At 42.1% G+C, this 26,117-nt stretch overlaps 1 protein-coding gene across 1 annotated transcript in view; it reads left to right on the top strand.

Moving 5' to 3' along the window:
* Nucleotides 1–26,117, top strand: part of CNTLN (centlein) — a 216,933-nt gene that overhangs the window by 17,413 nt on the left and 173,403 nt on the right. The window contains exon 3 of the mRNA XM_072154092.1: nt 295–383. Coding sequence (XP_072010193.1) covers nt 295–383 — 89 coding nt within the window. The remainder of the gene's footprint in view (nt 1–294; nt 384–26,117) is intronic.

Raw genomic sequence — 26,117 nt, 5'->3', positions numbered from 1 at the left:
GTCCTTCGCACCGCGACCAAGCTGGGTGGCCACACTGAAAAAGCCCCTCACCCCTCCATTCTCCACCCAGCCGTGTGCTTCAAGTTCTAACATTCGGTTGTGTGCATAAGGTCTTAGTGTGGCCAGTTTATACTGGCATAGTCTGACCACATAGTCTTTCACCCTAAGACACTTTCATTTTCTGTTAAGCACTACTCCTCAGATTGTATACAGTCAATAATATGATTTGCATTATACCATTTTGTCATTATTTTTATTTCCTTCTAATTGACTAATCCCTTTTTCACTATGCAGGCTGACAAAGAATTTGTATGGTCACTGTGGAAGCGTCTTCAAGTATCCAATCCAGATGTTACGCAGGCCATTGCATTAGTAGTGGACAGGTAAGACTGTGACCATCGCTAGTTGCTGTAACATTAAATAGAAAAGAAAGAAGTCTTGTAAATAAACCTTTTTGTCCATTGATGGTTCATTAACCCATTAGTGACCAGCCATATGGGTTCCTACGTTGGTCTCTAAGGGACATTAGGATAGGCCGACGGTTTCTCCCTCAGCCTAGCCTAAGTTCTTCACAGGTCCCAATGCAGGGAAGAACAGACACCCGGACGTCATATGACAGCCAGGTCCCTGCTGTCCGGATCGGAAAAAGTTCAGATCCGGACTGTTTAACCGCTTGTGACCACAGGACCTATGTACCTGGTAAAGGAAGGGGGCCTTCTCCTTCCTCCAAGTGACACCTGCAATGCCATTGTGAGGTGCTGTCTTCTGTGCTGGACAGCCAGGGACCTGTTGAAGGTCCCCTGGGTCTGTCCTTGGCATGTGCCTGCTTAATCCAGCCTCTGGCGCCCAAGCAGTCTGCCTGTCAGAATATGCAAGTACATACATTACTAATGTGCTGCAATACATGGTTATTGCAGTGCATTAGTATGAACAAGTCATCAGATGATCTCTTATTTCATTCACCATTACAGTAGAAAAAAACTCAAAAAATAAGTAATTAAAAATACAATTCATGTCCAAAAAGCCAAATATAAATGTCTCAAAAGCTCCCAACACATATAAAATAATATAAACATTTTTTAAAAAGTGGAAAAAAAACATATTAGGTATCACTCCGTCCCAAAATTCCCAATCTATTAAAATATAAACAGCAATTTTTTTGGTGTCTGAATTGCCACTCTCTGCCATTTTACAAAAATTTGAATACACGGTGATCCAAAGGTGGCACAGTCCCTAAAACAATGTCATTTGGAGGGCACAGTGAAAGGTGTAAAAACAGAGCCAACAAGAAAATGGTTCAAATGTGGTTACTTATCAATTTTACCCCATTTTGCATTTTATTTTCACTTCCCAGTACAAGGGATGGGATATAAAGTTCTGTCACTAGGATGTACAATTTTTTGATGAACAGAAAATAAAATGGAAAAAGCCATTAGAGGCAAGGGGTTAAAATTCCCCGTATGACATGATAAAAAGTTTACAAAATTGAGTCATTCCCTGGGATAATGGTTTGTGGTACCTGAGGCTGCATCCTACATGTGGGATTTTGGTTGCGTTTTGAAGCGATATCCAAAGGTTCCACCCATGATCACACAGTGAGGTAACCTTGCGAAAATGCGAAAGAAATACAATCTTGCCTCCATATCGCAGGTGGAGCCTATGGATTGCAACCAAAACGTTGCCATGTATGCACATTGTCTCAGGGGTTCTATAAACATGTCTCGGGGCTTTCCTTTTGCGCCCACCATGTGTCTAGACAGCAGGTTACATCCACATGTGGGATATCCTGGTACTAGGAAGAAACTGCACAATATATTCGTGGATGCATTTTCTACTATTATTCAGCTTATGTCGGTAAATTTTAGGGATAAATGAAGAAATTAATGATGAAATGAGTAAATTCTAAATCAAACCTTCATTTTTTTTTTTTTTTTAAAGTTCTGTAAAACACATAAAGGGTTTACAAGCTTCCTACCTGCTGTTTTGAATAGTTTGAGGGGTGAAGTTATTAGAATGGGTGATATGTGGGGGCTTTTCAGAACTTCTAAAACCTCTATAGAAATAAAATGGTCTCTAAAAAATTGGATTCTAAAATTTCCTTAAGAATTTGAGAGAATTCTGTTTGATTTGTAATGTTTCCAATATCGTGATAAAACAAAAGGACACTTATAAAATGATGCCAACACAAACCCGAGATATGGAAAATGTTAGTTTAATTTGAGTAATAAGATTGTTACTATCAGTTTGCAAAACAGAAAATTTGAAAATATATAATTCTTTCAAAATTTTTACTAAATTTGCATTTTTTTTAAAAATAAATGTTAAATAGATCAACCAAAATATCCCACTAACTTAAAGTACGACATGTCAAAAAAACATTTTCATAACCATCTTGGTCAATTAATGTGTTCTAAAGTTATTACCGGATAAAGTGACACAAGTTTTGAAAAATAGGCCTTGGTCTTCAAGGCGCAACTGATATTGGTCACCATGGGGTTAAGGAACATATAGGAAGTTGTGTAGCCATCTTCATACAGCATCCTTCAGGACAAAAAAATTGTGCAACATAGTAAACTCAAGAGACAGGTTAACACCTGACTTTTTTCTCTCTCTAAGAGATGGTTTTGAGACATTTTTGACAATCCTGGGAAAAATAAAAAATAATCAACATCAGTGTTATGCTTTACATAAAACAAGGAATTCTTTGAATTCCTTTGTTTTGTTTGGAAACTGCACCATTTTATGAGTGAAAGTGAGGATACTGAGGATGCCTGTGAATAAAGCCTCTCTTTGCAAGTACAGAAGTACCTCCTGCAGTGCCATACCACACCCTAAGCCCTCCTATGTACCCTACACAGCTATTGTTCTTGACGAAGGCCGCTTTGGCTGAAATGGCACACTTTGTTGATAATTTATCATGTGATAACCACAAATTAAATATGATTCACTTGCATCCTAAGGGTGATGGCACGCGTCACGTTTTTGGATCATTTTAAAGCATGCGTTTCAGTCCATTTAAGGACTCATGCGTTTATGAATGTTTACCATGCGTTTGGCTGGTTTTAATCTGTTTCACAGCTGCCTGCATTTCTAGAAATGAAGATAAACTGGTTCAAAGCAGACAAACGCAAGGTAAACGTTCAAAAATGCATGTGTTTTTAGACTGACTGGAAACTCATGCTTTAAAACGGACCGAAAACGTGACGTGTGGCATCACCCTAAGGGATGATACAGGTATAATCATAGAGTATAATCCCACCTGAGTATAAGCCAAGGTAACTCATTTTGACACAAAAAACTGGGAAAAACTATTGACTCTATTTACCTATTTAGTATAAACCTTGGGTGGGAAATACATTGGTCCCAGCCTCCACCCAGTATATAGGCAGCCAGCCCCCTGCCACCCAGTATATAGGCAGCCAGCCCCCTGCCACCCAGTATATAGGCAGCCAGCCCCCTGCCACCCAGTATATAGGCAGCCAGCCCCCTGCCACCCAGTATATAGGCAGCCAGCCCCCTGCCACCCAGTATATAGGCAGCCAGCCCCCTGCCACCCAGTATATAGGCAGCCAGCCCCCTGCCACCCAGTATATAGGCAGCCAGCCCCCTGCCACCCAGTATATAGGCAGCCAGCCCCCTGCCACCCAGTATATAGGCAGCCAGCCCCCTGCCACCCAGTATATAGGCAGCCAGCCCCCTGCCACCCAGTATATAGGCAGCCAGCCCCCTGCCACCCAGTATATAGGCAGCCAGCCCCCTGCCACCCAGTATATAAGCAGCCAGCCCCCTGCCACCCAGTATATAGGCAGCCAGCCCCCTGCCACCCAGTATATAGGCAGCCAGCCCCCTGCCACCCAGTATATAGGCAGCCAGCCCCCTGCCACCCAGTATATAGGCAGCCAGCCCCCTGCCACCCAGTATATAGGCAGCCAGCCCCCTGCCACCCAGTATATAGGCAGCCAGCCCCCTGCCACCCAGTATATAGGCAGCCAGCCCCCTGCCACCCAGTATATAGGCAGCCAGCCCCCTGCCACCCAGTATATAGGCAGCCAGCCCCCTGCCACCCAGTATATAGGCAGCCAGCCCCCTGCCACCCAGTATATAGGCAGCCAGCCCCCTGCCTGAATTCTATAATATGTATATAATATTATTTTATATTATAAACTTTAAAATAAAGTTGATTTATGTGGATGTAATGGGAAACCATTTTAAGCTAAAAGAAGGATGTCAAGTATTATATCGGACGCTATAGGAACCTGTCACTAGCTGTGTATTTGAAAATGTGGTGTCAGGTTTCCTTTAAGTAGTAAAGCATCTATACAGCACAGAACAAAAATTTTAGGCGGATTTACAGTAGAGTTTACTAAGCAGAGGTTAAACCATCATCTAGTTTTTGACTTGCTTGAATTCAATATGTAGTACAAGCAGAAACCCTGTTTCACTATATTGTTCCTGTGAGTAGTTAGATTGAATATTCAGAAATAAATAGCAAAACAAGGAACGTCTTTGCTGTGCAAATGAGTAGAAGCCTTGGGGACACTTGAAAACCTCCAGGTATTTCTATCAAGCCATTGTAACAGTCTATAATGTACTTTCCAACTACTTGAAATACTATTGATCTTTGTAATATGCAAACAGGGTCACTTGTTTTCTTTGTTGCTTTGTGATTGTATCATAGAATAGGTAGAGGGAAGAGCTCGAGTAAATCCACCTGGACCGATCCTCTGCACGGGAGGCTTTTATTACTGTACTCTGCTCAGCCCTATTCACTTTTTATCCTAATTTGAGAAATCTATGACAGTGTAAAAACTGAATTAATTTGGAGTCATTTGCATATTCCAAACTTGGAAGGAAAACTTTGATATACTTGTTGAGTTGCTTTCTTATGTGCTTTAACAATGCTCTATAATTTATTGTGCAAAACAGGAACTTGGCCATTCAGTTTTTGTTAAACTTGGTGTCTTTAGTAAAATTTTCTGACACTTGATTACTATGGCTGGATTCACACATGCATTTTTTGAACTTTAGCCAGGAGTGAATTCAAAATGCCCTGTCATGGGTGCTCTTGTGACACACTATCTGGGTCGGAGGCGCACCCGTTCTCCTATATGTGCCCCTGCCACTGGGCTTAATTCTCCGCTCTCCCGCGCTGGCTCCGGCGGTCCGGTGCCCCAATAATTGGCACTGGCGGGCTGACAATTCTGATAAATTCTCAGCCCCTTCCTGTGTTCCCTGACGGATCTTTGTGCCTCATTGCCATTGAGAAAGCTTGTTGCTATGTCCTCTGCGTTTATAGTGATTTCCCGTTGTGACCTCGATTCGTTCCTGACTCCGATCTCGTGCTGCCTGTCCTGACCTTCCGCTATGTCCCTGACTCTGATTCCGTGCTGCCTGTCTCCACCTCCTGTCTGTCTCCGATCACGAGTTTCTGATCACGCGATTCTGTACTTCGCCTTGGCCATCACCGCGGACAAAGTTGCGCCTGTGGAACGACCTGGTGGTACCATGCCACAGCAAGTCCAGTCTGCTTTGCGGAGAGCTCATGTGAAAACTGGGTGCCACTTAGACTACGGTCCCAGGTGTTTGCTTACATCATCGTCTGCGGCTGTCCAGATGATCCACTACCACTGATCCTGACATGCCTTCGGTACTCAGGAACTCTTACAAGGGACGGCAGAAACAAGATGTAAATGCAGCCTGAGAGGCTGAAAGGGGATCATCACTTTAGATTTCCCTATTATTGGTTCTATAGCACCTAGAACAATTTGGTATTGTGTTATAACATAGAATCGCTCCTTTCAGATTTTATCAGGTTTGTGGTTATGTGATCTATATATCTTGAGAAACGGGTAGTTGGGAAATCTGTCTTATTTTGTAACAGGAAGATATTTAACATTTATCCATTTTTCTAGCTCAGTTTATATATCTGAACAATCCTCGTATACTTTTTAGCATTCAGTAAATCTAGCCATGTCAGCCTTTACTCTGAAGCAAATCTGTCACCAGGAATGTCAATTTTAGCTGGTGACCGTTACCTACAGCCTATGCTATGCTGCTTTTGTCAGAATTCTGAAGACTGACACTACTTTATAAAACTTTATTTCACATTACCTTGCTCCCTTCAAGTCCTGGAGAAATGGGAGCAGCAGCAGCCTTTGTTTCAGTCTCATCATACATGCTTCCTCTCCTCTACACTCATCCAGCTCCATCCCTCGCCACCCTTCTGTACATTGGGCAGACAAAGGAGTGAGCGGGTTGGTGTGGAGTAGAGGAAGAATGCATTATGACTGAGACACAGGCTGCACCCCCTTCCCTGGGACTTGGAGGGAGCTGGGTAAATGTGGAGGAAAGGAAGCATGCATGAAAAGACTGAAACAAAATCTTCTTCTGCCAGGTAATGTGAAAGTTTTTTTGTAATGTAGTGGCAGTATTCGGAATACTGACAAAGGCATTTTTAAAATCGGCATAGCATAGGCTATTGGATGCTTTCACCAGCTAAAAAGGACGTACCTGTTGACAGGTTCACTTTAAATTCTCTATGCCATCAATGTGTTTGTCCGTATACTGAGCATGACGCCTAGATCAAGTGGATAGCAACAAAATCCAGGTTGTGTATATCTCTAGTGTTTTTTAATATTGCATAGATGTTCTTATTCCAGGTTCGTTAGGTGTTAATGGAGCCTGGAGCCCCTCAGGCTCATTTGCATACAGTCTTTTATCTTCGTGGTAGATACCCTTTAAGCCTTTATGTGACACTGACTGACTGCATAATTATCAATTACTGAAAAAATCTGTGTAACATCTCCCATGACTTCTCTATTCTACTAGTTTAAGGGATTTTACACCAATCTAATTAAAAATGTGGGTCTCACAGTATATTGTAAATGAGGTAACAGGTAACAAAGCAGTTAAGAAGCGCCTTACATGAATTTACTAGACTGTGACTAAATACGGATGTATCTCTAGCTACCGTATTTTTCGGCCTATAAGGCGCACCGGACTATAAGGCGCACCTCTAATAAATGCCTGCTAAGACAGTATTAGTACTATAAGGCGCAGGATCAAATGCAGTACCTAAAAATGACAAGCAGGTGACAGACCTGTGCACAGTGTTCAAGCCAGCTACACTTCCCGGGAAACTTGTCTTCAGCGTGTCAGAGAGCTCCGATCTCAGAGGTATGGGCTGCTGAGGGTTAATGCAGTGTGATGCAGCAGGGGTTAAGCGGTCTCCCTCTGCCCCTTCTCCTTCCCTCCTTAGCCAGGGTGTTATTTCTGTGGGGTTCCCTGTGGCTCCTTCCCTTTCCCCTGTGGCTGTCAGGTATGGGGGATTGTTTACTGATGATGATGATGATTGCCTCGTGGTCGGCACTATGGCAGCTCCGGTCTCTCCGTGCTAGGGGAGGGCAGGATGGGCACAATGTTAGTTGTGGTGCCAGGGCACTTCAGGAGCTAGGGACCCTGTATACTGTGTGGGAAGGTGCAGGAAATTTCTGGGGATGGAGCTATTAAACACTGGTAAATGTACAGTACATCTTGTCTGTAGTACATTTCTGTATAAGTTCATATATAAGGCGCACTGGCCTATAAATACGGTACTTCTAATATGCAACATCGGTTAGTTCTGTGTGTGTGTGTGTGTGTGGTTTTTTTCCGCCTTACGTTTATGTATAGAAAACGGTTGCCTGCTTAATAAAAGTTCTGGTTTCTAAAGAAAAAGACACTATGCAGCGGCAATTGTCTGTATCCTATGATATGTGAATATCTCTTTTCATTAAAAATTCCCCTAGCATCAAACACAAGTCAACATTCCATGGAGCCGGGCATTATGCAGGCCGCATGTGTGCATATCTGCATATTGGAGCACAAAATATTGACATGATAATTGCAGTCAAGCCTGAGTGAGCAGTGGCCACTGGGATTTCAGCTGGTGTTGTACCAACTGGATGGCTGCTCAGGACACAGTTTGAGATTCAAGGTGCAAGTTAGCACTTTATTCAGCACAGGAAGGCATCATTTAACATTCCTCAGGGGATGCCCTGGTGGAGCGCAGATGTTAAAGCAGTCTGTTCACAAATGCTGATTTTTTTTTTCTTTCTCAAAAACTCTTTAAGAGGATTATATTTTTCTATTTAAAAAAATGCCAAAGATGACAACCTGATATTTCTATTTTAGGGGAATCTTGACATTCCACAAACTGTGCGGCTCTGCATCTCAGTATTCACTTATGCATGCTTTTACTGGTATGGGTTGCCTCTATTAGCCAGAATAGTAAAGCAGTGCTTGGGGCTGTAATCACACAGTTTACATGAGCAGAGTTAGTAACTGTTATATAACTGTTCTTGACATGTAGATTCTGGGATATTGAAGAATAGAACTATAGGCAAAGGTTGGTATCTACAGAAGATTTTGGAGTTCATGTAGTTCTTGTATATTGAAAGAAGTTACTTATTGGAACATGCCTTGTGTCTCGCCATGTCTTTATACTGTACAAAGGTCTCTACAGGCGGCCCCCTACTTAAGGACAACCGACTTACAAACAACCCATAGTTACAGACAGACCCCTCTGACCTATGGTGAAGCTATTTGGATGCTTTACTATAGTCCCAGATTGTAATAATCAGCTATAAGGTGTCTGTAATGAAGCTTTATTAATAATCATTGGTCCCATTACAGCAAAAAATGTTTAAACTACAATTGTCACTGGGGCCAAAAATTTTTTTGTCTGGATCTACAATTATAAAATATACAGTTTCGACTCGCATACAAATTCAACTTAAGAACAAACCTCCTGACCCTATCTTGTACGTAACCCGGGGACTGTCTGTACTGAAAACAAACCTTGCTACAGTGTAACACATAAACTTTTTGAACATGGAAACATACTTAGGTTGTGTTCTATATAATTATAATTGAATGTTCATTAGAGAATAAAGGGGTTCTCTGCTTTGGTCAAGCTTTACTTGTCAGAAGGCTCTCTTGGCAACAGTAGGTTGATCACAATTTTTTTTGCTTGATCTTTCTGTAATCCGCTATAATCTGTGGGGAAAATGTGACTTTTTGCAGCACCAACATAGAGGAAATTAAGCAGTGCATGGTGCCGATTAACATCCTCAAGTTTATGAAAAGGCAATGAAAATGAGTCGTACTACTCCCTTCAGGCCCTGCACAATGAATTACCTTTTATTGGAGTGTTCCTTTAAGGACAAATCAGGTCTTCTACCCCTGAGTTGAGACTTTTCTCTTCCCTGATCATGTACTGTCACCAGCTTTTACACCACTAAACCAACACCACCCTCAGGTTATGAAATATCTTTTCTAGTACAGGTAGAGGTTGATCCTGCAAGCATCGCAGCACACATAAAGCAGCCCACTCATACTCTGCCGGGCCAGCTTGCGGCTCCCATATAAAGTCATGTGACCTGAGTACATATGACGCTCCACTGCGGCCAGTCTGAGATGATTCCAGCTTTATGACATGGCACATTATCCTGCTGAAAGTAGCCATCAGATGTTGGGCACATTGTGGTCATAAAGGGATGGACATGGTCAGCAACAATACTCAGGTAGGCTGTGGCATTGCAACGATGCTCAATTGGTACCAAGGGGCCCAAAGAGTGCCAAGAAAATATTCCCCACACCATGACACCACGACACCACCACCAGCCTGAACCGTTGATACGAGGCAGGATGGATCCATGCTTTCATGTTGTTGACGCCAAATTCTGACCCTACCATCCGGATGTCGCAGCAGAAATCGAGACTCATCAGACCAGGCAACGTTTTTCCAATCTTCTACTGTCCAATTTCGATGAGCTTGTGCAAATTGTAGCCTCAGTTTCCTGTTCTTAGCTGAAAGGAGTGGCACCCGGTGTGGTCTTCTGCTGCTGTAGCCCATCTGCCTCAAAGTTCGACGTACTGTGCGTTAAGAGATGCTCTTCTGCCTACCTTGGTTGTAACGGGTGGCGATTTGAGTCACTGTTGCCCTTCTATCAGCTCGAACCAGTCTGCCCATTCTCCTCTGACCTCTGGCATCAACAAGGCATTTCCGCCCACAGAACTGCCGCTCACTGGATGTTTTTTCTTTTTCGGACCATTCTCTGTAAACCCTAGAGATCGTTGTGCGTGAAAATCCCAGTAGATCAGCAGTTTCTGAAATACTCAGACCAGCCCTTCTGGCACCAACAACCATGCCACGTTCAAAGGCACTCAAATCACCTTTCTTCCCCATACTGATCCTCGGTTTGAACTGCAGGAGATTGTCTTGACCATGTCTACATGCCTAAATGCAAATGAGTTGCCGCCATGTGATTGGCTGATTAGAAATTAAGTGTTAACGAGCAGTTGGACAGGTGTACCTAATAAAGTGGCCGGTGAGTGTATAAGATTAGCAGGGAACATGTTCCCCTGTTTTTTTTTTTTTTTTTAAATTAATTTAATTAATTTTTAATTAATTTTAAAAATAAACAAAAAAGTAAAAAAGAAAATGTATTATAAATTAATTTCATTTATTTTGGGGGGATTGAGGGCATAACACTTCTTTTTTTCCTTTTTTTTTTTTTTTTTTTTAACTCTCTTGCTCCGTTGGGGATTCTGGGGTTGGCATAAGCAGCAGCCCTCCCTGGCGGGTCTGGAGCTGGCGTCAGCCTCTGCCGACGTCAACCACGGCCAGCTCTGTGGATGACTTTAGCCCCGGGTGTGGGGGGGGGGCTGTGGCAGGGGTAAGCCACGACTCGTTCTTTAGGCGGTCTGTGGCAGCCTGCACGACCCCTCTTCAGCCATGGCCCCCTCTATTGGGGGAGGGGGGTCTAGTGCCGACGTCAGCCACAGCCAGCTCTGTGGGGAGGGTCTGAGGTTTGCGCCAACCCTGGCCCACTCTGTAGGTTGAAATTTCTGAGGACATGATAACAAAGTTGTGCATTACTTGTTAAATACCTCATGTAATATTACTATGTCTCAAGTGGCTACAAAAAAACAGGGGCTATAATTATTTTATTGTATAAATAAATGTCTATTAACACTATGGAGTTATATATTTTGTATTACTGAAAATTTCATACTCCTCAGCTGAAACAGTGAGAGGAGTAGGTATTCCCCTTCTGAAACGTTAGTGTGACCTCTGAGTATTGGCATTCCCCGACTTAAAGATAACCCCTAGTGACAAACAGATATCTCTGCCCACTGTGTATTCTCTTTATACTTGTAATCTACTATAACTTAGGCCACATGCACACTGTCTAAGGGACGTATATCCAACCGGATATCCAACCGGATATACAACACAATAGATGGGTATAGTGTCCAGCCCTGGTACGCTGAGTACAACATGTGCTCACCATTCTGTGCCCGCAATCGCCAGTGCATCGCCAGTGCATCTCCTGTAGCGCGGGCGAGCATACGTGCACAAAGTCTTACCCCCGGACTGCCATGATCAACTTTAAGGTATCTGCAAGGAAGCTTTATGGTTAATACTTTGTTCCCAAATAAGCTGCAGAGAGTCATTTTTGTAGTAGCCACTCTATGGTTAGTTTTCTGAAAAGAATAAATAATTCTGTAATTAGATGGATGATTCACAATGTGTGTTATCGCTGCTGTAACATGCCTGTGTTAAGCCGCCCCTACTTCTCTGTCTGTCTGGCACCTCTCCTCCTTCTTTGTTTAGTCTAGCCCTCCCACTTCCATGACCTCATTCGCTGGGTCCAACATCTTTAGTGCACTGTCTAGGGTATTTTTACCGGTAATTATTTTTACACTTCACAAATACAGGCGGTCCCCTACTTAAGGACACCCGACTTACAGACAACCCATAGTTACAGACGGACCCCTCTGCCCACTGTGACCTCTGGTGAAGCTCTCTGGATGCTTTACTATAGTCCCAGACTGCAATGATCAGCTTTAAGATGTCTGTAATGAAGCTTTATTGATAATTCTTGGTCCAATTACACCAAAAATTTTGAAACTCCAATTGTCACTGGGGCAAAAGAAAAAAAATTGTCTAGAACTTCCATTATAAAATATACAGTTTCGACTTACATACAAATTCAACTTAAGAACAAACCTCCAGACCCTATCTTGTATGTAACCCGGGGACTGCCTGTACTTGATACTTTGTGTTGCTCTTTCTGTTAAAACATCAATAAAATACATTTAAATTTGCGGCTGTAACATTTAATAATGAAGAAATACTTTTAACCCACTGTATGTAAGTAGTATTTTTGGAACCAGACCATTAAAAGAGGAGACCCTTCATATCCACAAGTAATTGGACTTGTTTAAAGCAAACTTCACACAAACCTGCAAAAATAAGCATTCTTTTTGGCTACAGATAACTTTTAGTCATTTCATTTGATTTCCTACCTTAAAGGGCTTTGCCAATGAAAGAACATTCTCAAATCCCCTAGGGTTGTTTACACAATGAAGATATTTACAGGCAGTCCCCGGTTTACGTACAGGATAGGTTCTGTAGGTTTGTTCTTAAGTTTGTATGCAAGTCGGAACTGTTATTTTACAATCGTATTTCCAGACAATTTTTTTGGTCTCTGTGACAATTGGATTTTAAAAATGTTGGATTGTCATAAGAACCAGGATTAACAATAAAGCTTCACTGCAGACACCTGTGATAACTGTTACAGCTCATCATTTTGGCCTAAAGCTAAAGTACTGCAAATTACCAACATCCAGAGGGTCCTTTGTAACTAGGGGTCGTCTGTAAGTCGGGTATTCTTAGGTAGGGGACCGCCTCTATTTACTATACAATTGTACTCGGTTTTATTTCTTTTTTAGCTCCTATCACTCCTATAGTTAGTCTATGGTCAGTGTTAAATCCCAGAGTGTCGGCCGGGACACTGTAAGCAAACACATTATGATTCCTCTAGTGCTGTAAGATACAGTGTGGTTAGATTATCAGGGTCCATGTTTATATACAATTTCATTCAGCCTCTGCACATTCACTAGTACCTGACACATAGAGAGATGAGACAGATCAGAGATGAGAGATGAGATTCAAGAGATGTATATTACACATGACATTCTCTGCTCTGCTATCACAGCCAAAGAATACACATAGCTCTGCTATATGTCTCCCTTCCCCTCCCCTGGATAAAGACATTATCTGTCTGTAGCTTTACTTTCCTCATGATGAGTTGCTTGCTCGCAGGAAGTCTATGTTTGAGCTTGTCCTGGAATGCAAGGGTGGGGGCTGGAGTGCAGAAAGTAGCTCAGTGCAGCATCAGACAGGAGAACAATATGTCAAACCGACCCTAAAGTCAGATGATTTACAGTCTGGTCCAGGAGAAAACAAAATTGTGTATACCAGGATTGATAGACGGGTTGGAATTATAGCTATATTGTTATCCTGAGTATATTAAAGAATCTTACCCCTTTTAAGTTGCTCATTGAATTGCAGCTATAACTACAGCACTGTCTCCAAAATTGTGCAGCCATTGGCTTCCATAGTGCAGCCATTAGTACATGGGAAAAGCTTCATCTGTTTGCTTATGCTGAACTTATTTTCTTCCTTCTAAATCTTAAGAAAATAAAGCTATTAGGTGAAAATATAATTGATCGGTTTTTGAAGATCCCATATTAAACATACTTCTCTCTCTTTTTCTTTTTTTCTTTTTTTTTTTTTTTTTTATAAATTTTCCAAGCCATAAGCAATATGTTAATTCGTGATATCAATATTGTTGGATGACAGGATTTATTGTCTTCAGGCCAAATTCTTAATTGGCTGCTATTCTACTATTGTTTGGCCTTCTTCAACACAATCTGACCCCTGGAGAGAAGAGTGACTTAGTAATTTGAATAGCGGTATAGAGATAAAATCAATAGTCAAGAAAATCAGGAAAATTATAAAAGCATCTTCATTTACTTGCCAAATCTTTAATGTTGTGTACAAACTGTGGGCAAAACAGTAAATACTGTGTGCTTATTATCCACCATTTTTGCATATACAAAATTTTTCATACAAGTGTTTCTGATATCTAAGTGAATTTTGTGTTATATGTTTATCTTTTTAAGACCATGTCACAAGTTAGCTCATTTTCATTTCCTTTAAAGTTAGGGTTTCTAATTTTACCATGTAAAGTTACATTCAATGTAGTTGGATGCCAAGGAAATGTGCAACTTCCTAAGGGACTGGTGATACTCTCATGATGATTATCATTTAGCAGATTTCATTGTCTGTTTCTTTGGAGTGAGTAAGGATCTCTTTAAGGCTCCCTCCATATCTGGAAAAAGATCTGGCTGGTAGGAGGGCAAAGGTTTCAGGAACTTTGAGAGACTGATTTATAATAATTTTTTTTTCTCTCTTTTTCTTGCTTTTTTTTTTTTTCTTTTTTCCCACTGTCCCGGCTGGGGGGAGGGGGGGGGGGGGTTGGGAATATGGGTGGTTGTAAATACTTGTTGGAAGAAACGTCTACAATGGTTAGAACGACTGCAAATAAACCTGGTAATCCCATAAGGTTGCCCTGGACAACTATTGGTAGATGACGGGTTTTAAAGTGTATTGTATTATTAAGGTGGGGGGAGGCTGGCTTGATTTAAATATGTGTTGGAATAAATCTGGGATATCATGTATGATGTTTGCAGACAAGATTTGTTAATGCTATAAGATTTTCTGGATATTGTTTGTTTATATTTTTGTATCTAATAAAAATTTATATTAACCCCTTAACGCTGAAGCCACTTTTCACCTTCCTGACACGGCCCATTTTTTAAAATCTGACATGTGTCTATTTAAGTGGTTATAACTTTGGAACGCTTTAACATATCCAGTTGATTTTGAGATTGTTTTTTCGTGACACATTGTACTTCATGTTGGTCGAGAAATTTTATCAATATGTTTAGTATTTATTTATGAAATAAATGGAAATTTGCCAAAAATTTTGAAAAAAACAATGTTTTCAAAATTCAAAATTTTCTACTTTTTGGAAAGTTAGTCATATCACTAAAATAACTTGATAACTAACATTTTCCATATGTCTGCTTTAACTTGGCATCATTTTTCAAACATCTTTTCCTTTTTTTAGGATGCTAGGAGGCTTATAACTTTAGGTGCAATTTTTCAGATTTTCACGAAAATCATCAAAACCTACTTTTGGAGGGTCAGTTTAGTTAGAAGTGACTTTATAAGGCCTACATGATAGAAAACCCCCACAAATGACACCATTTTAGAAACTACACCCCTCAAAATATTCATAACAACCTTTGGGAATTTTGTTAACCCTTTGAGCGTTTCATGAGGGTGAAAGATAAATGAAAGTGAAATTACAGAAATGTAATTTTATCTTACAATAGATTCATTGAACACTAAAATTTGCACCTTCACAATGGGTTAAAAAGGAAAATGCATTTTACCATGTTTAGGGCAATTCCTCCTGAGCATGCCAATGCCCATTTTGTCACTGTACCCTGCTGTACGGGCACAGGGGGGCACTTGGAATGGAAAGAGCGTTGTTTCGTTTTTGCAGGGCAAATATGGCTGAAAAAGTTTTCATGTGTCAGGATGAATTTGGAGAGCCCTAATGGTACCAAAACAGAGGAAAGCCCCAACAAGAGACACCATTCTGGAAAGTACACCCCTTGGAGAGTTTAGCAACGTGTAATTTGTGTATTTGCCCAAACAGGTGTTTGATTCAATTAGGCCCCAAAAGGGAAAAAAGGTGAAAATATTCTCAAAAAAGTCACTTTTACCCCAAATTTTTGTAAGCCACAAGGGATAAAAGATGAAACAACTCCCATAAATGTGTAAAACTATTTCTCCTAAGCACAGAACTGCACCACTTTTGCATATAAAGTGTTGTATGGGTACACAGTAGGGCTCAGAAGGGAAGGAGGGGCTTTGGCCTTTTAGAAGCCAGATTTGACAATCATCCATTACATGTGTCAGGATGCATTTCGAGAGCCCTAGTGGTACCAAAACAGAGGGGAACCCCAACAAATGTCACCATTTTGGAAAGTGCACCCTTTGGAGAATTTAGCAAGGTGTAATATGTATATTTTCCCCCACAGGTGTTTGCTTCAATTAGGTCCCTAAAAGGAAAAAGATGAACATTTTCCCAAAAAAGTCACTTTTACGGCTAATTTTTGTATCCCATAATGCATTAAAGATAAAATAACCCCAAAAAATGTGTACTAGCATTTCTCCCGAGTATAAAATTGCCCCACACATGCAAATAAAATGTTGTATGGGTACGCAGTGAAGCTCAGAAGGGAAAGAGGGGCGTTGGCCTTTTAGAAGCCAAATTTGACAGACATCCTTTACATGTGTCAGGATGCATTTAGAGAGCCGTAGTGGTACCAAAACAGAGGGGAACCCCAACAAGTGTCACCATTTTGGAAAGCACACCCCTTAGAGAATTTAGTAAGGTGTAATATGAGTATTTGTCCATATAGGTGTTTGATTTAATTAGGGCTTAAATAGGACAAAGGTGAACATTTTCTTATAAAGGTCATTGTACCCCTAATTTTTTATAGCCACAAGGGATAAAAAAAATGTAATAACCCCTTAAAATGTGTAAACCTATTTCTCTCGAGTGTAGAAGTACCTCACATGTGTATATAAAATGTTGTATGGGCGCACAGTAAAAGGAAAGGGGAATGTTTGCCTTTTAGAAGCCAAATTTGCCAGAAATGTTTGACATGCATTTGGAGAACCCTAGTGGTATAAAACAGATAAGAATCCGAAAAGTGACCCTAATTTTTGAACACACACCCCTTAGAGAATTTTGCAATGTGTAATATATGTATTTGCCCCTACAGGTGAATGATCCAATTAGGCCCTAAACATTAAAAAGGTGAAAATTTTCCTATAAATGTCACTTTACTCCTAATTTTTGTAAGCCACAAGGGATAATATATTAAATAACCCCGAAAAAGGTGTAACACTATTTCTCCTGAGTGTAGAAGTACCCCACATGTGCATATAAAATGCTTTATGGGCGCACAGTAGAGGAAAAGAGGGATGTTTGTCTTTTAGAGGCCAAATTTGCAAGAAATCCTTCACATGTGTCAGGATACATTTGGAGAGCCGTAGTGGTACCAAAACAGAGGAAAACCCGAAAAGTGACCCTAATTGTTGAATGTACACCCCTTGGGGAATTTAGCAAGGTGTAATATGTGGTGTAGTGTAATACACGTCGTGAAATGAGCATTTGAACATATAGGTGGTTTCCAAATATGATGTGCAATGGAGTCCAAGATGGAAATTGCAATTATTTCTGGAACGTTCAGTGCCCGTTATGTGGCACCCTTATGAAATAATGGAGGGGTATAGGGAGCAACGGGACATAACAGTTGTTAAATTATTCATTTTACTGAATTCACAACAGGTTGGGCGTGAATTGTGAATGTGTTGCGTATAAGGAGGTAGAATAGACCAGGGGACCATCTAAACTTTTGTCACACTTGGAGTTGTCGCAGGTCTCTTAGTAGTATATAGTGTCCATCCTTAGTATATAGTGTCCATCCTTAGTATATAGTGTCCATCCTTAGTATATAGTGTCCATCCTAACTCCTCTTTTGGAACAAACTCTTTTCTGAGTCCTTCCTTTAGAAGCAGCAGAATTTACCGTGAAAATGCTGCCCTGACAAAATACAGGAACATCTAAACCAGAGGTACAGGGGCCCCGTCCTTCTTGTCCCAATATTAGTTTCCTAATATCTTCCTCTTGAAAACGGAGAAATGATACGGCAGGACCTGCACATTGGAACAGCACATAAGAGTTGTACAGCGTAATCTGTACAATGTGCACGGCCAGCGCTTTTGTACCATATCTTCGTTTTTTGTAGGGAAATTATCGCCAAGTGTTGCTCTTATTCAGCCTAGCAATGCCCATTGTGACGAATACTGCTGCTTTTAGCTGGACCAAATCGACCAGCCAATAGCGGCAAACATGGACAGAGGGGCGCAACAAAACCCCTCTGAACCACAAGGTAAAATCGGTGGCTGTCAGGAACAGCCACCACCCTGCCCCGATCACCGTGTCTACAGACATGGTGACCGGTATTACTGACGTCAAAAGTAAATTCGCTGCTATTGGCTCGTCTGAATTGATGAGCCAATAGCAGCGATAATAAACTGGGGGTGTGTGGGGGGGACGTAACCCTTCTGGTCCATGGGGCAGGATGGATGGCTGTCAGGAACAGCCGCAGTCTTACCCCGATCACTGTGTCTGACCGGTGTTGGCAAGTCACTACCCGCCGCACCGTTCTATTACAACGCGCGTTGGGAATAGGCTATACAATCTTTATTTTTTAAGCAATTTAGACAAATAAGGGCTTATTTTTTGCGAGACGCGATGCACTGTAAAAAAAAACTTTATTTTAGAGGGTGTTTAGCTTATCAAAGCAATTTTATTAACTTTTTTCGTGTGGAGGAAAATAAAATCATCAATTCTTGTTTTGGATTTTTAGCATTTTTTTGGGGGGTTGTTCACTGTAGCATAACAATAATATATTATCTTTATTCTACGGATCACTACGATTACGGTGATACCTCATTTATATAGTTTTATTTTTATTTGTCCAATTTTATTGAAGGAAAACTAGAATAGAAAAAATTGCATTTGTTTTAGTATTGCCATCTTTATAGTGGCATAACTATAGTATTTTTTGGTTGACGGAGCTGGTTGTGAGCTTATTTTTTGCGTGACAAGTTGTTCTTTTCAGTGGTATCATTTTGGCGCTTGTAACTTTTTCGGATCACTTTTTAGAACATTTTTTGTAAAGCAATTTGATAAAAAGTTTAAATTTTTGGCAAGTTTTTGGGGTTTTTTTTTTACCACGTTCACCTAGAGGGTCCAATTATGATAAGGATTTATTGTACATATTGTTACGGACGCGGCGATACCAAATAAGTGGGGTTTTTTTGTGATTTAGTGTATTTTATACTTTATTACTTGTGTAAAGGGAAATGTGGTGTTTGGGGGGACTTTCACTTTCTTTTATTATTTATTTTTATTTTAAAAAACCTTTATTTATTGTTTTAACTTTTTTTTTACAGATAATGACATCTAAGCTTGAACAAGTGATCTTCTGATCACTTGTTCAAGCTATTTTACAGGTTACACAGTGCAATACAGATGTATTGCACTGTGTAATGTAAGACACTGAGCATGCTGCGCATGCCCAGTGTCTTACAGCCGGGTCCTGCCAGAAGGCAGGACCCGGCTTCCGGATGAAGATCTCGCAGCCCCGGGCACCGGCAGTCCCGGGGCTGCGATCGGAGCAGCGGACCCCCCCGGTAAGCGCCGCGGGGGGGTCCGATTACCCTGTCATTACATTTAAATGCCTCTGACACGCCGCGGTCAGCGCGACCGCGGCGTGTTAGGGGTTAACACCCGCGATCGGAGAAATCTCCGATCGCGGGTGTTAGAGGCAGGTGTCGGCTATAATATATAGCCGACACCCGCAGCTTCTGGCGCCGGCTCCGTTCAGGAGCCGGCGCCAGAAGCTTGACGTAATAATACTGCATTTTGCGGGAACGCACCTCCCGCCATGCAGTACTATTACGTCAAATGTCGGGAAGGGGTTAAAAAAAAAGGATTTCTTTATGATGACTTTTTTTTGGCAGAATTATTTTGGTCATTTTGAAAAAATGTGGGTACGTTTTGGCACACCAAGTGTTAATAATTGTCCATGTGCCTTTACTGTCTTAAAGGGAATCTGTCAGCAGAGATTGACCTAATAAGCCACTAACAGTATATTGCCAAGCAGCTAAACCCCTTTCAGATCAGGTTTCTTTTATGATGGTTCTGCATCCAGAGACCTCACTAACCAAATCTCCTGAAGTCCTCTGCATGATGTCAATCACAGAGGAGACGTTCAGAGCTCCCAACCTTAACTTCAATGTTTAAACTCTTTGACTTTATACAAACAATTTACATCTCACTTCAAGGTAGATTTTCTGGATGTGGCCACCACACTAGGCACTGAAGTGATGGCTAGTGAAATGGTGTAGTGTCCTCTGTGGGGCAGGCTTATTTGATTCATGGAGAATCGGGTTGGGGAACGCTGGGTACTCTTCTGTGACTTCGCAGAGCTATTTTTATTTAAAGGGAACCTACCACCACAAATCTACCTATAAAGGTAGATCATGTGGTAGGTGGATCAATGGGACGTGAGGATAGCCCTTTTAAGGGCTAATCCTCACGTCCCCGCACTTCTTTAGTAACTTTTATCTGACTTTTATGGTAATTTTATTATGCAGCTACTGGGGCGTGGAGTAGCCGCATCTGAGGTTACATGAGGCGGCTACTCCACGCCCCGGTAGCCACTTTACCCCTCCTACTCACCATCTTCGTCGGGCAGCTGCTCGTAGCTGCGCGTCCTCGTCCGACGATCCTGCCGTCTCCGCATGCGCAGACCTGCGCGGTCACTGCTCCGAAGCCGGGGCTGCACAGGCTGTAGATTTGTGGTGGTAGGTTCCCTTTAAGCAACTTTGTCTACTGATGTCACTTGGCTCCATTAACAACAATATCATTTAGTTTTTTAGTTACAGAGGTTCTGCTATACCGGTGTATGACAGATGTTCTTTTCAAGCTGTAAAGTGATGACAAATCATTCAATCCAGTTTTTTTTATAAAAATCATGAATTACATTTTTTTGTGTTAACATTTGATTATATATTTTTTTTATGCACTATTGTTATATATGTTTTTGTCAAGATCCCAACCAATCTTCACAAGTCATTCACAAATAATGATTATTCTATGTCTATAATATTTCATCTTTGGGCATCTCATTAAAAATGGGCCAGGACCCAGGAAAACCTGATGCGATCTTATCTGTGAACTTGTAGCATGTGCTCAAACACTTAGAAAAATAGTCTGTTAATGATGTGGAATAAATTGTCAGATTTGGGGAGATGATGAAAACTAAATATGGATAATTCTTGTGGCTCAGTGCTGCTCGGTTAAATGTTTAAAATGTTCGCCTCAGGGGAAAGTGATTGGTGCTTAAAAGTTTTACAAATTGACAGCATCTCCTTACTCCATTTTTCATCCTAAAGAAGTCTGCAAATATCCGTAGCTCAAGTCATTATAGTACATCAGTGCTTCTAATTAGCTAAACAGGAGTTTGTTTCAGTCATTGATCTTCATAAACCTCTTGACAGAGCCTAATTTCTTGGTGTTTTTTTCCCCCCCTAATCTCTCGGCCTTTTTAGTAGGACATTTTTTATTTTAAAGAATGTAAACCAGTACAGCAGGCAATATAATTTGGGCTTCTAGCAATTCATTTGTTGTCATTTTTTTAAAACAGAATTTTATATTTAACATTTAATAAAGCCTTTGCTATAGTAAATGTTTTACTTTTGATATGCTATAGTAGCTGTCAGGGGATACTGTTTTTCTGCAAAGACGCCACGCTCTCTGGGAAAATGTATGCAAGTTGGCTTCTTTCAGACATTAGAGACGCCCCTGCTTCAAACCCCAAATAAATTGTTTGACTAATTTTCTCATTGAAAAAAAAAAAAAATCTTTCTAAAGATGTCTCTTCATTTTTGTAGGAAGCGCTTTGTTAAAATGGACAATTTTAAAATGTAATGTTTATGTTTAAACTGTTTCCACTCCTGGTTTTGGCTTACAAACACTGATGCACAATACTGACCATAATACCAAAATTACAGGCTTAAAGCAAATCTACCATCAAAATCAAGCATGATAAATCAGAGATACTTACTCTTAGATCCAGGCACTGTGGTAATCTTCTTATATTTGTTATCCACGGCCTTCTAAAATCAACTTTTAAAAGTATCCTAATGAGCCTGAGGGGCTCTGGGAGAGCATTATTCGATCCCCTCTGTGCTGTAGCTTCATAGGCTGTTACACTGCGCACTAGCACTTTCCTTCCTTCATACTGAGATAACAGCATGCAGAGGGCAGGTGGGGAGTGCAGAGGGTGGAGACAGTCTAACAGCCTGTGATGCTACAGCACAGGGTGTCTTTGGTAGTGCCCCCCTGAAGACCTTCTTGCTCTTTAGCATAGTTTTAAAAGTTGATTTTAGAAGGAAGGCGGCAAAAGATGAGAAATGTAGAAAGATTGCCTAAGTGCCTTGATCTATGAGTGTGCCTAATTTTGATGGTAGATTTCCTTTAAAGTGAACCTGTCCTTAGTAAATGACCCAATAAACCACTACCAGCATCTTGTGAAGCAGATTAATACCTTCCAGGTCATGTTTCTTTCATATTCCAGTGTGGTGGCATCATCCAGAAAATCAACTTTGAAGTGAGATAAAATTGATAAATTGATTGTATACAGTCGGAGGCAGAGAGTCAACGTATGGACCTCTGTTATTGAAAACATGCATGGGACTTCAGGAGATCTGTTTAGTGATGTTTCTGCATGCAATTACTGTGAATGGGGCTTTCTTAGGAAGAGAGAGCTTAACTTCAGTGTTTAAATCTCCACTTCCCTGACTTTTATACAACCATTTTACACAAAGTAGATTTTCTGGATAATGCTACCACACTGGCCCATGAAAGAAACACGATCTGGAAGGTGTTTAGCTGCTTGCCAACCTATTGGTAGTGGATTATTTGGTCAATTTCTGCAGACAGATGCCCTTTAATTGTAGGTGACCTTAGGGTGGGAATTACTTAATTTCTTAAAACCTGAAAAAGTAAAAAAAAATCCATAAAATTTCACAATAGTGTTCAACTCTCTTTTGTAGTTATTAATAACCAGGGCCGGATTAAGGTTGGTGGGGGCCCTTGGGCGCAAAATCTGGTGGAGGCCCCCAATAAGTGTAGCGTACACACACGTCCTCCTGCTTCCTTTCCACTATCCCAGCAGTAACACCGCTACATACAGCCGCCTGGCCCCCAGTAACACAGCTACATACAGCCGCCTGGCCCCCAGTAACACAGCTACATACAGCCGCCTGGCCCCCAGTAACACAGCTACATACAGCCGCCTGGCCCCCAGTAACACAGCTACATACAGCCGCCTGGCCCCCAGTAACACAGCTACATACAGCCGCCTGGCCCCCAGTAACACAGCTACATACAGCCGCCTGGCCCCCAGTAACACAGCTACATACAGCCGCCTGGCCCCCAGTAACACAGCTACATACAGCCGCCTGGCCCCCAGTAACACAGCTACATACAGCCGCCTGGCCCCCAGTAACACCGCTACATACAGCCGCCTGGCCCCCAGTAACACAGCTACATACAGCCGCCTGGCCCCCAGTAACACAGCTACATACAGCCGCCTGGCCCCCAGTAACACAGCTACATACAGCCGCCTGGCCCCCAGTAACACAGCTACATACAGTGGCGACAGCACAAAACATATATATGTACAGAGAGAGAGAGAGAGAGAATATACAAAAACCACATCATTCATATATAAAAATGTACACACATATCTATACACTGTATATACACAGTATACACTGTATATACACAGTATACACTGTATATACACAGTATACACTGTATATACACAGTATACACTGTATATACACAGTATACACTGTATATACACAGTATACACTGTATATACACAGTATACACTGTATATACACTGTATACACACTGTATACACACTGTATATACACTGTATATACACTGTATATACACTGTATATACACAGTACACACTGTATACACACTGTATACACACTGTATACACACTGTATACACAGTACACACACTGTATACACACTGTATACACACTGTATACACACTGTATACACACTGTATACACTGTATACACACAGTATACACTGTATACACACAGTATACACTGTATACACACAGTACACACTGTATATACACACTGTATATACACACTGTATATACACACTGTATACACACACTGTATACACACACTGTATACACTGTATATACACACTGTATACACTGTATATACACAGTATATACTGTATATACACACACAGAAAAACACATATGTATATACTTACCTGTTAGGGTTGACCGGGTGCCTGTTTGTTCGGGCGGGTGGGGGGTCTTGACGGTGCTTGTTCGCCAGGAAGTCGGTCGGTTGCCGGGGAGGGGGGGGGGGTTGCCGGGTGCATGTTTCGTACGGGGGGGGGGGCGTGAGCGGGGAGCGGGGGTGGTGAGCGAGAGGAGCGGGGAGCGGGGGGTGGTGAGCGAGAGGAGCGGTGAGCGGGGGGTGGTGAGCGAGCGGAGCGGGGAGCGGGGGGTGGTGAGCGAGCGGAGCGGGGAGCGGGGGGTGGTGAGCGAGGGGAGCGGGGGGTGGTGAGCGAGCGGAGCGGGGAGCGGGGGGTGGTGAGCGAGCGGAGCGGGGAGCGGGGGGTGGTGAGCGAGCGGAGCGGGGGGGGTGGTGAGCGAGCGGAGCGGGGGGTGGTGAGCGGGGAGCGGGGGGTGGTGAGCGAGCGGAGCGGGGAGCGGGGGGTGGTGAGCGAGCGGAGCGGGGAGCGGGGGGTGGTGAGCGAGCGGCGGAGCGGGGAGCGGGGGGTGGTGAGCGAGCGGAGCGGGGAGCGGGGGTGGTGAGCGAGAGGAGCGGGAGGTGGTGAGCGAGCGGAGTGGGGAGTGGTGAGCGCGGGGAGTGGTGAGCGAGCGGAGCGGGGGGTGGTGAGCGAGAGGAGAGCGAGCCGTGCGGGGAGCCGGAGGCGATGTTAACCTGGGAATCGGATTGAGCGGGGTTGCTTGTCACCAGTGGCGGGGGGCGGCTCCCCACGCAGCAGGATGAGTGGGCGGGCAGTTTATGTAGGGGCTTGATCGCCGGGGAGGAGCTCACCTATGCCCGGAGGCGGAGGGCGGCGTTCCGCTCATGAGGGGGGACACGGGAGGTGCGAGCTGGTGGGGGCCCCTAGGGGGGGCAAGATGGTGGGAGCCCCGCCTATAATCCGGCCCTGTTAATAACAGGAAATTAATGGGGTCTCCTTCCATGAGGACAAATTGGATTACCGAATTGGAGCGTGTGATTGGAGCTATAAGTTGCATGTGTGATCACTTTATTAACTTCTATGAAAATTTGGACAGCTGTACTGAGGATAAACATAGAAAGCTTCATTTAATTTAAGGCATATCTTAATTTTAAGTAATTTGTGAACGATTATAAACAAAGAACACTTACGTGCTGGTATTTGCCCCCTTTGGCAGGATCTGCTCTACTTGTAGCTTCGAATGCCCTTGTTTTTTAAGAAAAAAAGTTCTAAAACATTATACAAATGAGCCTGAGGGTGCTCCAGTCTCCATTGACATCTTTTGAGCCAGGGTCCCCTCGGACTCATTTGCATAATTTTTTTTTAAACTTTTTTTTTTTAAATTAAAACTAGGGCATAAAAAGCTAAAAGAAAAGCAAAACCTCAAAACCTGACACAAGGGGCAAATACCAGCATGTGAGTGGACTTGGTTTACAATACTTTATTTTGGTTGTAGAGGTCCTTTTAAATGAAGAAAAGGGCTCATGTGTCATTTCTTTTTTTTTTTTTCCTTTCACTTTTATTCCTGCATTCAGCATTATTTCGAAATCTTCTTTTTTTTCCGTTATTGCACCAATAATTTGATTTCATAGTTTCTAAAGACTTAAAGGGGTTTTCTGTTCACAAGTTATTCTCTATCCACAATTTAAGCAATATTTAGCTAATTATGGATCAAAAGAACTGGGGTCCACTGTACCACAAATTAATAAAGCGCCAGGTTGAGCATGATCTTCTTTATTATTGAACATTGCTCAATAAGAAGAAAGGTGCTGAATAAAATATATTTGCAGCTATTCTTCATTCTAATCGATAGGGAAATAGACTTGGCTATTCTTCATTTAACCTGGCCACAGGAAGGGGTTCAGTGGGCCCCCGTTTTCTAAATGCATATCCCAGAGTTGATTTATAACATTTTGCATCACAGTGTGTGATTGGGTTAGCTGAACTTCCATGAAGACAAGATTCTTAAAGGACATCTACCATCAACACTCACCTTCCACCTCCCTCCAGGTACTGTTTTTAGGCAGCTAGTTTCTTTTCCCTTAGCAAGGACGATTTTGGCCAATAAACAACTTTTGATATATGTTAATGAGCTTGTAGTCTATTGGGTGCTCGGAGTACCAATGATGTCACTGGCTCTTGCCTGAAATCTTGCACATGTACAATAACAACTCTCAGATAAGCACTGAGGAAACAAAAGGCAGAAG

The sequence above is a fragment of the Engystomops pustulosus genome, chromosome 1, assembly GCF_040894005.1.
Source record: "Engystomops pustulosus chromosome 1, aEngPut4.maternal, whole genome shotgun sequence".
Lineage (NCBI taxonomy): Eukaryota > Metazoa > Chordata > Amphibia > Anura > Leptodactylidae > Engystomops > Engystomops pustulosus.
This window is presented reverse-complemented; position numbering and strand designations above follow the sequence as displayed.